Below are 12,947 nucleotides of genomic sequence, written 5' to 3'. Positions count from 1 at the left end.
AACCCCTTCCTTCCCTTTCTCAAGTACTTTCCAACACTCAAGAATTAATTACATCCGAAGATGAAATTTAAGACAAACGATATCTGAACATACTATGTACTGTATATACAGTTAAACAAAATATTTTTGTTTTTTCTCTGTCTTATTAATGATGCTTAAAATCATCCAGTGGAACATAAACGGGTACAATAACAATTATGATGAACTCTTATTACTCATAAAAGAGCAAAACCCAGACGTTATTTGTATTCAAGAAACACATATCTCAGTTACTCCCAGTATCAACATTTCCTGTCCTAGGCAATACAGCGGTTATTTTTCTAATTTACATAACATACAAAGCAATAAGCAAGGTGTTTGCATTTTAATAAACAAAATCATACCACATGAAATTATCAATTTAAATTCCACACTATCAACAATAGTTCTTAAAATGAACTTAAATTTTAGCTTTACTATCATTAATACGTATATACCACCCTAGCAAGTTTTAACGAAACTGATTTGAAAGATTTACTTTCCCAACTATCCCCTCCGGTTTTGTGGACTGGGGACTTCAACGCGTGGAATACACTTTGGGGTTCCCGAAAATCAAACACAAGGGGTGCAATCATAGAGAATTTCTTATTGGACAGCAACCTAATTATTCTTAACAATGGCGCCCCCACACATTTTTCTACCCACTCTTCCCTAACGAGCGTCGACCTTTCCCTATCCTCTCCCAGCTCTCCCCCAGAATCAGTTGGGAAGCTTCCTCTATTCTCAGAGGTAGTGATCAATTCCCTATATCGATCTCACTTCAAACAAACTTCCTCTTTCAAAGTTAAATTTTAAAAAGTTTACCCACCAGACCACGCAGCTCGGTTTTCTGAATCAGCGCCAACCCTACAATATGAGCCACATGATAGAAACGACCTTTGTAATATGTTGGACCGCTACGTTCACGAAATTAAACAAACGGAATGGAAACGTTTCGATCATTGGTACTCTACCTTCAATCACAAAGACAAAAGTTGTATATCCTAGGAATATATCTCGCCTACAAGCTACCATCTTCACCCGCCTAAGGATTGGCCCCACACAACTTACACATCAGCACCTCCTTACTGGCAAAGTAAAACCATCTTGCCCTCTCTGCCCAAGCACGCTATCACTTCATCACATCTTTAACGAATGTTCGGCTTTAGCGAGTATTAGGCAAAAGCACAATTTGTTTTCAAACTATCAAGAATTGTTAAAACTCCTTTCGTTCACAAATATTACAAGCATTTATAATTTTATTACTGATTGTTACTTACAAAATAAAATATAACTTTATATTTAGCTGGTAACCTAAGATATTTGTTTGTTCAGAGTCGATGGCTTTAATAGCTCGTACTCTTTTATTTTTTTAATTTTAGGTTTAATATTACGTTGTATATTTCTCCTAATAAATAAATAAGATTTGTTAACTTTTTCGTCAGCAATAACTGAGTTGAACTGTTTTGATGATTCATTTTAAAAATTTAGCTGTTTAATTATTTGTCGAATTTTAATTTTTAAGGTTGGCAACAGCAATGAAATTTCGACTTAAAATTGTTGAGGTACTTATCTCAACCGAAAGCAATTGAAAACCGTAATTATAGGTATACATTAAGGGATCATCTCAGTTTGAAATATTCTAAAACGAAAAACTGTCGAAAAAAGAACCAAAATCGATAATCTTTGTTCCCACAACATACTGTGTCCTTCTTTTAATTAAATATTTTGCCGAATTATCTAGTGCCGAGGTAGTGGTGGCTAAAAGTAACGAAACAAACACAGTGACTTTTCGGAGGGTCACACTGAGACGATCCCTTAAGACAAAAACGTGCCCTGTAATTGTAAATAAAACGCAAAATATTTAATTTTTCATCAATATTTATGTGATCGTCTTCAAAGTAATCACTACACTTATGGCAAGGATTTTTCCAATCCTCGAAACATATTTCATGAGCACTTTTTGGAATGGCTTCAGTTTCTTCAGCAAATTGTGTTTTATCTCTTCAATCGACTTGAAATGGGTTTCACGGAGCGGCACTTTCAATTTGGGAAACAAAAAAGATCGCACGGAGCCAAATACAGCGTTGATCGATGGTATTTGTCACAATCGTACTCTTTTTGAAAAAAAAAAATCAGCTTTATTGGAACGAGTTGAGTAAGAATGCGTTTCATACCCAAAATATCCACCAAAATCATTCGATTCGATTGCTAATACTTGCCTGACAATTTTCAAGCACCATATCTTTCACTTTTTTAATATTATGGTCCAGAAGGAGACATATCTTCAATGATATAAAATTTAATTAGGGGCACTTAAAGTTTGAACATATTTAAAAAAGCCGTGGCTACATATTAGCCTTAATGTCTTTTTCTCCCGAACCATTCGAACTATATTACCCAAACTTACTAAAGGACCTTTCCTACGGCAGGATAACATCGAACGATATATCAGTTCACTCCCCGTATAACGGTTTTGGTAAAAACTAATAAAAGTGCAATAAATCAGTGGCTAAATGCGTCAGAGACATTAGTTTTTATATCTAAGATGGTACAAAAGTTGTTGATTGATCCGATGGCGAAATTGATGAGCGAGCATTGCCCACAATTAGAAGAACTCATAAATCACCAAAACTGCTCGACCATTCAACCAACTTAGGTACAAACATTACTGTAACATTTTGTGTTGCACTGCGAAAATTAGCAAAATCTCATACAACTTACTTCATTTGATTCTTTCATTTTTGAGTATACAAATCAAAAACCAAAGAATATAAGCAATGAGATATATTATTGCAATTCGGAGATAGCAGTGGCGGATTCACAGGGAGAAGGCATAATTACTCAAAACTGGGATTCTTTTGTGACGTTAAGGGGCTATACCAGTGTGACACTTTCAAAAAAATTTTTTTTTATTTGCTTTCTCGATAGAATATATTTTCATAAATATCCTGTAAAATTGGGAAGATCGTATCCTGAATAGTTTTCGGATGGTAGCGTTCTAAAGAGCGACCGCTCGGAGGTGCAAACATATATACATAAGTGAAACTTTAAACGCATTTTCTCGAAATGACATTTTTCAAAATTGCTGGCATCACAACTCAACCAGAAATTGACCGATCGACTTCAAATTAAAACTGAGTATTTTTGAATACATTTACTATACAATGGACTACGATATTTTTGATTGATTGAACATTTTCAATTTCGCCTTAAAAAAAAACGATTTTTTTCAAAATTATACCATTTTGTTAATTTTTGATATTTTTCAAAGATCGTAACTCATTGTATAGGAAATATCTTTAAGCTTAATAAACTTTTCAATTTTTTTTGTTTCAGCTACTCGTTCGGGCGGAATCATGTCAGCAGTTGGGGCACTTTTTTTGGCACCTCCAAAGACAGCCCATAACTCTGTTATTTTTCAACATTTTTGTAAAAAAAAATCTTAAAAAATAGCTAAAAAAAATTTATTCCGTCCAAAGAAGTTCGAAATATTCAATCGCGTACTTTCTCCTAAAAAAATTCACGAAAATCGCCTAATTTTTCATGCGTCACACTAGTACAGCCCCTAAAAGACGGTATTTTTTATTCAAGATCATTAGGTCGATCTAACATCAGCATTGCTTTAGATTTGGTTAAATCTTGAACAAATACCTAGAATTCCATTTCAAAAAAAGGTAATTTTTGAATATGGACAAATTTTTTGACAATGTTTTGTATCCCAGGCACTTAAACAAATCTTGATTTCAAAATCTGATTTATTGGGTTTTATGTAAATTTACAAACGCACTAAAATTCGAAGTTAAGATGAAAACGTGCTGGTAGCACCGTTTATATCGGATTTGGAAACTGTTTATGTAAACATGTTACATAAATTTGAGGAATGTGGGTTAATTTCCTATTAAAAGTTTCTAAAATTTCAAGGACACGTATCCCAAACATACGACATAGAGAAAATAGTTGGGTTGAACGGCACGTTGCATTCACTCAGTGTGATTCTTCAGAAAGAATCTATCGATCTGCAAACGCATCAAATATGACAGATACGCTGCTTGTAACGTTTCGAAATCGAAGGCAAAAAGTTGAGGAAAGTTTTCGATCTATTTCTTCAGACACGAAAAAAATGGCGGCAGAACTGAAAGTTGACAAAACGCGAAAATATCTCCGATAGAACTTGAGAAGAACACCACAGGGTCTCAGTATACATTCCTCTCTTGGATACAATAGGCGAAGATTTGAAGACGCGCTTTTCTAGAAACGTATTGGATGGATTTCAATTAAGTTTACTGCTTCCTCAAAAAAATATGTACTTTGAAAACAAAAAAAAATGGAAAATCTTGACTGCTTCATAGATAGATTCAAAGGCCTTTTGGATAATGGCAACGTCGTGCCACTAATGTCCTCTCTTTCTAAAAATATTCTCAAAACTTTTCTAATATTTTTCTATTCAATACACGAACTGACTACAGTACAATTTAGTAGGATTTGATATTAGGTCAATAATTATTAAACTGTATAAAGACTACTAAAATTATTATTATATGTAATGTGTATAATAATCTTCAAGTTTCAAGTAAATGTTTAATGAGGGAGCAATTTATTCTGCCCAGTTTTAGGCGAAATCTCGGAACCCAATCCACCGATTTCGATTAAATTTAGTACGTAACATTCTTCTAATACTTCTGTCTCACATTGTAAAATTTCCACTTGATTCTTTTATTATCCAGATGACTTCATGCTTTATATACCAGCCAATATTTGAGTTATCTCATTGAAAATTACAGAATATCTTTTACTCATAACAGTATATCTTTGAGTCTAAATTAGATACATTTGGCCGAAAACTTGACCTTACCTCCATATAACTATTTCCAGAATTTTCGAACATCCGGTTGACTTTGGTTTGTTTTATAATTTTTCGTCAAACAATTTTTTCTACCAACATTAATTTTTCAATTGTCAAATTTATTTCCCAACAGTCACTTTTAATAAAACACGTTTTTCACAATTCCTTAAAAAATATGCATAAATTTAAGTTCGGGTGTAGTTGAACTTTTTTTTCTCTCGCAATATGTAAAGATAGGGGTGGTTGTAGTTTCATTTCGCCCATTTTCACTTGAGCAAAGTATAAAACTCTATACACACATATGTATGTATGTATTTCGATTAATTGAAGGATTTACAAGCAATCGTTAGGCGACCAAAAACATTATAGTATGTATGACATATATCTTACGACTTGGTCTATATTTTGTATTTAAACTATTACATTTTATTAGAATTAATCATAATAATTATTCATTATTCTACTATTTGTATATTGGGTTGTCAAAAAAGTCTTTCGGTATTTTTATTGAATCAATTCGTGCTTCGTGAATCGAGCTTCTTAGTGACTCCAAGCTTCTTCAAATGGTTTATAACGGTTTGATGACTACTATGCCGGTCTCTTTCGACCAATTCAGCGATTTTATCGCAATTTTCGACGACAGGCCTTCCGGAGCGTGGCGCATCTTCGACCGCCTCTACACCAGAACGAAAACGTTGAAACCATCGCTATGCAGTGGAAATGAAAACTGTATCGGGTCCATAAACTGCACAAATTTTATTGGCGGCTTGAGATGCATTTTTGCCTTTATCGTAGTAGTACTGTAAAATATGCCGTATTTTCTCTTTATTTAATCGATGCTCCATGTTTGCGACGCTATAACTCACGAATGCGACAAATAAAACTAGAACTACGCGCTTTCAGCGCCAACTAGCAAAAATACCGCAAAACTTTTTTGACAAGCCAATATACATATGTCTCGATTTTATATTTCCAAACATTTTAGAATCCAACCAAAAATCGCAAAAGGTATTCACCAGTTGGCATAGGTAGTGATTGAAGATGTTCTGTCTTGAGCACAAAATTCTTAATGATTAGGTGATGCTAGAAATGAAATGATTTATGGTAAAATATCGCGAGCATACATTATTACACGAAATCTTACGTTATAGGGGCAGGTGTGGTTTATCTATGTATATATAAATAAAAATGAATCGCCAAAATGTATGTACGCTCATCACTTTCATACGACTGAACCAAATTCGATAATTCTTTTCATAAAATGTTCGTTGAGGTTCAGGGATGGTTTATGCGGAGAAAAAAACTCGAAAAATTGCCGGAAAACCCCTAAAAACGGCCCTTTTCTTTTTCCCATAGAAACGAATGAATGTTTGTTTATTAGCAACGCTACGGGAACGACTGAACCAATCTTGATGAAATTTGCAGAGAATGTTCTGCGTGGATTGGGGAAGGTTTAGGAATAAAAAAACCTGTATGCTTTTCTTGAGGAAAAGTCGGAAAATTGGACAATACCAAAAAGTTAATTTTTTCCATACAAATTTTTTTTTCAATTTTTTATTGTTTTGTTTTTCAATTATTTGAATCGTTCAAATTTGTCGTTTGCTTCAAAAATTTTTGAAAATTATTCAGTGAAAATATTATGTGTTTTTCACACAAAGTGATCAATTACAGATTGAAATTTGTCACGCGGTTCGACTTCATTTTAGTCATTGCGTACTGTGAATGATACGGTGCGTGCAACTTTTTGAGAAGAAAGCCAGCAATTACAATTGCGTGAAAATGATAATCACTGGAATGCAAATGCCTTCAAATCCGCGTCTATTATGGGATACGAACAAAAATTACGTTGCCGAAGACATTTTACATCATCTTCACTAAAAATTGGAAAGGGATCAATTTCGGTTGATACTTCCGATGGTTTGATATCAATTCCATCGGCCGTATATCGATTCACGAAAGATGAACTCATCACGAATGTGTATCCGAATATTGGTCTAATTATCGTAACTGCGATTCCTTAAGTGTACGCGCAATGTTAGCTGTTAAAAATACCGATGTTGTTGATTTAAACTGGAAAATTCAAAAGACGACGCCGTGAATTATCCAGTGGAATTTCTAAATTCTTTGGAGAGGATTGGTATGCCACCGCATTATTTGCGTCTCAAAGTTGGATCTGTCGTTATTATGTTTCGCAATCTTCATGCGCCGAAACTGTGTAATGGAACCCGACTGATTGTGATGCACCTATCGAATACAAGGGGCAGAATGCTTGATTCTACGAGTTCCTCTGAGTTCTATTGATTTGCCATTTTAGCTTAAACGGATTCAGTTTCCAGTAAAAATTGCATTTGAGATGACAATGATCATTACACAAGGGTAGTCGATAGAAATGTATGGCATAAATTTGGAACTGCTATGTTTTTTGCACGGCCAAAAATACGTGGCGTGCTCACGAGTTGGAAAACTATCTTCTCTGTACATTTACGCACCGGAACAGAAACCAAAAAAATGTTGTTTATCAAGCTGCGTTACATTGAAAAGAAAAAGAAATGAAATGATAAATTTAACTTTCTCTTCATTTCAAAACACATATGTAATTTCACGCAGGACAACGGCTGCGGGGTCAGCTAGTATTGGAATATAATTGCAACATTTCAATAATTAATTTGCCAAAAGGTACTCGCTTCTTGTATTTCATAAACTTACAAAAATCTGTTGAATAATTAAACAAAATAGGACGATAGCCATTCGCCTTTCTATAAACGTGTAAGTTCCCGCTGATGTTATTTATGGGCAATTGCAAAAAATGAATGTGAAGGAAAAATGCGACTTTATTGTGGGACAAAACTTCAAGCTCGCATTGTCGGGATTCCGCGAAGCTTTTATCGTAGTTCACACACTTCACATTCGTATACTTTATATATGCAAAAACCGATGTAAATTGAATAAGAATATAGAATCCAGTGATAACTGCAGGAAAAGTTCCCAACTTCATTTTGTTAGAACAATGTGATACAAGGCGCGCAACTTAGCGATTGTAGCAATTCAGTAATCCCAACATTTTTCGTTTTGGTAATTGCTTGTTATATTTTCCAAACCAAATTGAATTGCTTACATATTTTAATGAAAAAATTTATTAATCTAAATAAGTATGCCAGCTGATGCGCGAAATATAAGTAGACTATTTTGAAATCACTAACGCTCTCCAAAAAGTCATGATAAAATCTTTCTAAATGGTCTTCTCCCTCGCACCAACGATTCCAAACTCTTGTACATCTCTAATTTCGTTGGTACAGAAAGAGAAAGAACAAATAAGGGTACAACTTATTTGTTGAATTATCTAATACACCCATGAGTTCATTAATCATGCCATTGTATCTGAACAGTTTCTAGAAACTAGAACAATGAGTTTTCAACAATAATATCATAATTGCACATTTACATTGCAATATTTAATTTTTATACTCTCTCAACATGTTGCAACACACAGTTTGATACTTGATTGTTCACCTAACGGCTGTTTGTAAAACCTAAAACTAATCCGATATACACTGCTGGTGTTAGGTTAGACGCACCATCGTTCTTTTTTTTTTAATAAATTATTATATTTATAATCATACTTGCTCCTATTGTCCAAAATTCTTTTCTTATCAAAGTTCGAAACTTGTTCGAAAAATATTTGCTCATAGTTGATTGGTTTGCGAAAAATTAACTGTACACTCGAAAATTAAAGAAATGTCTATGGCCATCACGTGCGTTTTCGGTTGCCTTTCACTGACACAGACGCACTTTACATTTCTTTGCGTAAACAAGTTCAGTTTTTTTTATTGAGTAAATACTAAAAATAAACAAATAAATTGTTTTCAAGGGTGTATAACGTAATGCTGACAATCAAAATCTCGAAATTTAGAAACCCGACAGTCAATATACCGACAAATCAAAATACCGACAAATCACAATACCGACAAATCCTAAAAAGGTGGCGTTGTTTCTTCGAGGCCCTGCGGCCGAAAAACCGACAAACCAAAATGCCGACATGTGAAAAATATTTTATCTTGTCTGCCCTTATTCCTACGGGATACACTTAAAATATCGAAATTCAAAATGCCGACACATCAAAATACCGACAAAATTTAAATATGCAGCTAAATCAACGAAGGCCGAAGGCCGCCAACGCAAAAAGAAGTTCAACGCGAAAGAACTGGGCACACACAGGTGTTGGTCCGACCGAGGGTAATTTTTTTTAAACGCAAAAAAGAGTTCAACGCAAAAGAACTGAGCACATCCAGGTGTTGGTCCGCCAACGCAAAAAAAAATTCAACGCAAAAGGGGTGTATAACGTAATGCCGACAATCAAAATCTCGAAATTTATAATTCCGACAATCAAAATGCCGACAAATCAAAACACCGACAAATCAAAACACCGACAAATCAAAATACCGACAAATCAAAACACCGACAAATCAAAATATCGAAAAATCAAAACACCGACAACTCATAATACCGACACCTGGGCGTGCTCAGTTCTTTTGCGTTGAACTTCTTTTTGCGTTGGCGGCCTTCGGCCGCGCTTCAAAAAAATTACCCTCGGTCGGACCAACACCTGGGTGTGCCCAGTTCTTTTGTCTTGAACTTCTTTTACGTTGGCGGCCTTCGGCCGCGTTTCAAAAAAATTACCCTCGGTCGGACCAACACCTCGGTTTGTTCAGTTATTATGCGTTGAGCTCCTTTTTGCATTGGCGGCCTTTGGCCGCGCTTCAAAAATTACCTTCGGTCAGCCCAACACCTGGGTGTGTTCAGTTATTTTGCGTTGAGCTCCTTTTTGCGTTGGCGGCCTTTGGCCGCGCTTCAAAAAAATTACCCTCGGTCGGACCAACACCTGAGTGTGTTCAGTTATTTTGCGTTGAGCTCCTTTTTGCGTTGGCGGCCTTTGGCCGCGCTTCAAAAAAATTACCCTCGGTCGGACCAACACCTGGGTGTGCCCAGTTCTTTTGTGTTGAACTTCTTTTTGCGTTGGCGGCCTTTGGCCGCGCTTAAAAAAAATAACCCTCAGCCGGACCAACACCTGGGTGTGCCCAGTTCTTTTGTGTTGAACTTCTTTTTGCGTTGGCGGACCAACAACTGGGTGTGCTCAGTTCTTTTGCGTTGAACTCTTTTTTGCGTTTAAAAAAAATTACCCTCGGTCGGACCAACACCTGGGTGTGCCCAGTTCTTTTGTGTTGAACTTCTTTTTGCGTTGGCGGACCAACACCTGGGTTTGCGTTTAAAAAAAATTACCCTCGGTCGGACCAACACCTGGGTGTGTTCAGTTATTTTATGTTGAACTTCTTTTTGCGTTGGCGGCCTTTGGCCGCTCTTCAAAAAAATTACCCTCGGTCGGACCAACACCTGAGTGTGTTCTGTTATTTTGCGTTGAGCTCCTTTTTGCGTTGGCGGCCTTTGGCCGCGCTTCAAAAAAATTACCCTCGGTCGGACCAACACCTGGGTGTGCCCAGTTCTTTTGTGTTGAACTTCTTTTTGCGTTGGCGGCCTTTGGCCGCGCTTCAAAAAAACTACCCTCGGTCAGACCAACACCTGGGTGTGCCCAGTTCTTTTATGTTGAACTTCTTTTTGCGCTTCAAAAAAATTACCCTCGGTCAGACCAACACCTGGGTGTGCCCAGTTCTTTTGTGTTGAACTTCTTTTTACGTTGGCGGCCTTCGGCCGCGCTTCAAAAAAATTACCCTCGGTCGGACCAACACCTGGGTGTGCCCAGTTCTTTTGTGTTGAACTTCTTTTTGCGTTGGCGGACCAACACCTGGGTGTGCTCAGTTCTTTTGCGTTGAACTTCTTTTTGCGTTGGAGGCCTTTGGCCGCGTTTCAAAATTACCCTCGGTCGGACCAACACCTGGGTGTGTTCAGTTATTTTATGTTGAACTTCTTTTTGCGTTGGCGGCCTTTGGCCGCTCTTCAAAAAAATTACCCTCGGTCGGACCAACACCTGAGTGTGTTCTGTTATTTTGCGTTGAGCTCCTTTTTGCGTTGGCGGCCTTTGGCCGCGCTTCAAAAAAATTACCCTCGGTCGGACCAACACCTGGGTGTGCCCAGTTCTTTTGTGTTGAACTTCTTTTTGCGTTGGCGGCCTTCGGACCAACACCTGGGTGTGCCCAGTTCTTTTGTTGGCGGATTTTTGCGCTTCAAAAAAATTACCCTCGGTCAGACCAACACCTGGGTGTGCCCAGTTCTTTTGTGTTGAACTTCTTTTAGCGTTGGCGGCCTTTGGCCGCGCTTAAAAAAAATAACCCCCAGCCGGACCAACACCTGGGTGTGCCCAGTTCTTTTGTGTTGAACTTCTTTTGCGTTGGCGGACCAACACCTGGGTGTGCTCAGTTCTTTTGCGTTGAACTCTTTTTTGCGTTTAAAAAAATTACCCTCGGTCGGACCAACACCTGGGTGTGTTCAGTTATTTTGTGTTGAGCTCCTTTTTGCGTTGGCGGCCTTTGGTCGCGCTTCAAAAAAACTACCCTCGGTCAGACCAACACCTGGGTGTGCCCAGTTCTTTTATGTTGAACTTCTTTTTGCGTTGGCGGCCTTCGGCCGCGCTTAAAAAAAATTACCCTCGGTCGGACCAACACCTGGGTGTGCTCAGTTCTTTTGTCTTGAACTTCTTTTTACGTTGGCGGCCTTTGGCCGCGCTTCAAAAAAATTACCCTCGGTCAGACCAACACCTGGGTGTGCCCAGTTCTTTTATGTTGAACTTCTTTTTGCGCTTCAAAAAAATTACCCTCGGTCAGACCAACACCTGGGTGTGCCCAGTTCTTTTGTGTTGAACTTCTTTTTCCGTTGGCGGCCTTCGGCCGCGCTTCAAAAAAATTACCCTCGGTCGGACCAACACCTGGGTGTGTTCAGTTATTTTGCGTTGAGCTCCTTTTTGCGTTGGCGGCCTTTGGCCGCGTTTAAAAAAATAACCCTCAGCCGGACCAACACCTGGGTGTGCCCAGTTCTTTTGTGTTGAACTTCTTCCAAGTCCTTGACTATAGAACTTGATGTTGTAAATATTTTTCAAACATATTTTTTACGGAGTTTGTATGATTTGTCGTTATTTTGATTTGTCGGTGTTTTGATTTGTCGGTATTTTGATTTAGCTGCATATTTAAATTTTGTGGGATACACTTAAAATATCGAAATTCAAAATGTCGACATATCAAAATACCGACAAAATTTAAATATGCAGCTAAATCAAAATACCGACAAATCAAAACACCGACAAATCAGAACACCGAAAAATCAAAATACCGACAAACCAAAATGCCGACATGTGAAAAATATTTTATCTTGCCTGCCCTTATTTCTATCGAAGCACAGAAAGAGAATTCTGCCGACTAAGGGTTATGATCCTGAGCGTGTTCGTGGCCGGAGGCCGAAGGCCGCAGGGCCTCGGACGAACAACGCCACCTTTTCTTGATTTGTCGGTATTGTGGTTTGTCGATGTTTCGATTTGTCGGTATTTTGATTTGTCAGTGTTTTGATTTGTCGGTGTTTTGATTTGTCGGTATTTTGACTGTCGGGATTCTAAATTTCGAGATTTTGATTGTCGGCATTACGTTATACACCCATTTCTACCGAAGCACAGAAAGAGGGGATACACTTAAAATACCGAAATTCAAAATGCCGATATATTATATCAAAATACCGACAAAATTTAAATATGCAGATAAATCAAAATACCGACAAATCAGAATACCGAAAAATCAAAATACCGACAAACACAAAATTCGAAATGTGAAAAATATTTTATCTTGTCTGCCCTTATTTCTATCGAAGCACAGAAAGAGAATTCTGCTGACTAAGGGTTATGATCCTGAGTGTGTTCGCGGCCGAAGGCCAAAGGCCGCAGGGCTTCGAACGAAGAACGCCACGTTTTTATGATTTGTCGGTATTGTGATTTATCGGTGTTTTGATTTGTCGGTATTTTAACTGTCGGGATTGTAAATTTAGAGATTTTGATTGTCGGCATTACGTTATACACCTATTTATTACTGAAATTATTATTTTTTTTTTATAAATCAAATATTAACGAGAACTAAAAATTTAAATTGAAAAA

The 12,947-nt window shown here is 37.2% G+C and overlaps 1 protein-coding gene and 1 long non-coding RNA gene across 2 annotated transcripts; both read right to left on the bottom strand.

The window, feature by feature from the left end:
• Nucleotides 1–5,403: 5,403 nt before the first annotated feature.
• Nucleotides 5,404–8,986, bottom strand: LOC125778891 (uncharacterized). Its single transcript, XM_049458505.1, has 2 exons — nucleotides 7,503–8,986; nucleotides 5,404–5,947 (listed from the first exon to the last, which is right to left on the bottom strand). The coding sequence occupies exons 1-2, from the start codon at nucleotides 7,857–7,859 to the stop codon at nucleotides 5,846–5,848; spliced, it is 459 nt and encodes a 152-aa protein (XP_049314462.1). The 5' UTR covers nucleotides 7,860–8,986; the 3' UTR covers nucleotides 5,404–5,845.
• Nucleotides 8,987–9,107: 121 nt separating this feature from the next.
• LOC125778819 (uncharacterized) lies at nucleotides 9,108–11,997 on the bottom strand. The gene is made up of 3 exons (XR_007422957.1): nucleotides 11,861–11,997; nucleotides 10,346–10,479; nucleotides 9,108–9,929 (listed from the first exon to the last, which is right to left on the bottom strand). It is a non-coding gene; the product is annotated as an uncharacterized LOC125778819 (long non-coding RNA).
• Nucleotides 11,998–12,947: the final 950 nt, after the last annotated feature.

The sequence above is a fragment of the Bactrocera dorsalis genome, chromosome 5, assembly GCF_023373825.1.
Source record: "Bactrocera dorsalis isolate Fly_Bdor chromosome 5, ASM2337382v1, whole genome shotgun sequence".
Lineage (NCBI taxonomy): Eukaryota > Metazoa > Arthropoda > Insecta > Diptera > Tephritidae > Bactrocera > Bactrocera dorsalis.
Note: the sequence above shows the minus strand (reverse complement) of the source record. Positions and strands in the feature narration are given on the sequence as shown.

Coding starts and splice junctions, on each gene's coding strand:
- LOC125778891 (XM_049458505.1), bottom strand. CDS start 7,859: ATGAAGTTGGGAACTTTTCCTGCAGTTATCACTGGATTCTATATTCTT. Junction 5,948..7,502: donor TTGAAATGTTGCAATTATAT/TCCAATACTAGC, acceptor TTTCATTTCTAG/CATCACCTAATCATTAAGAA.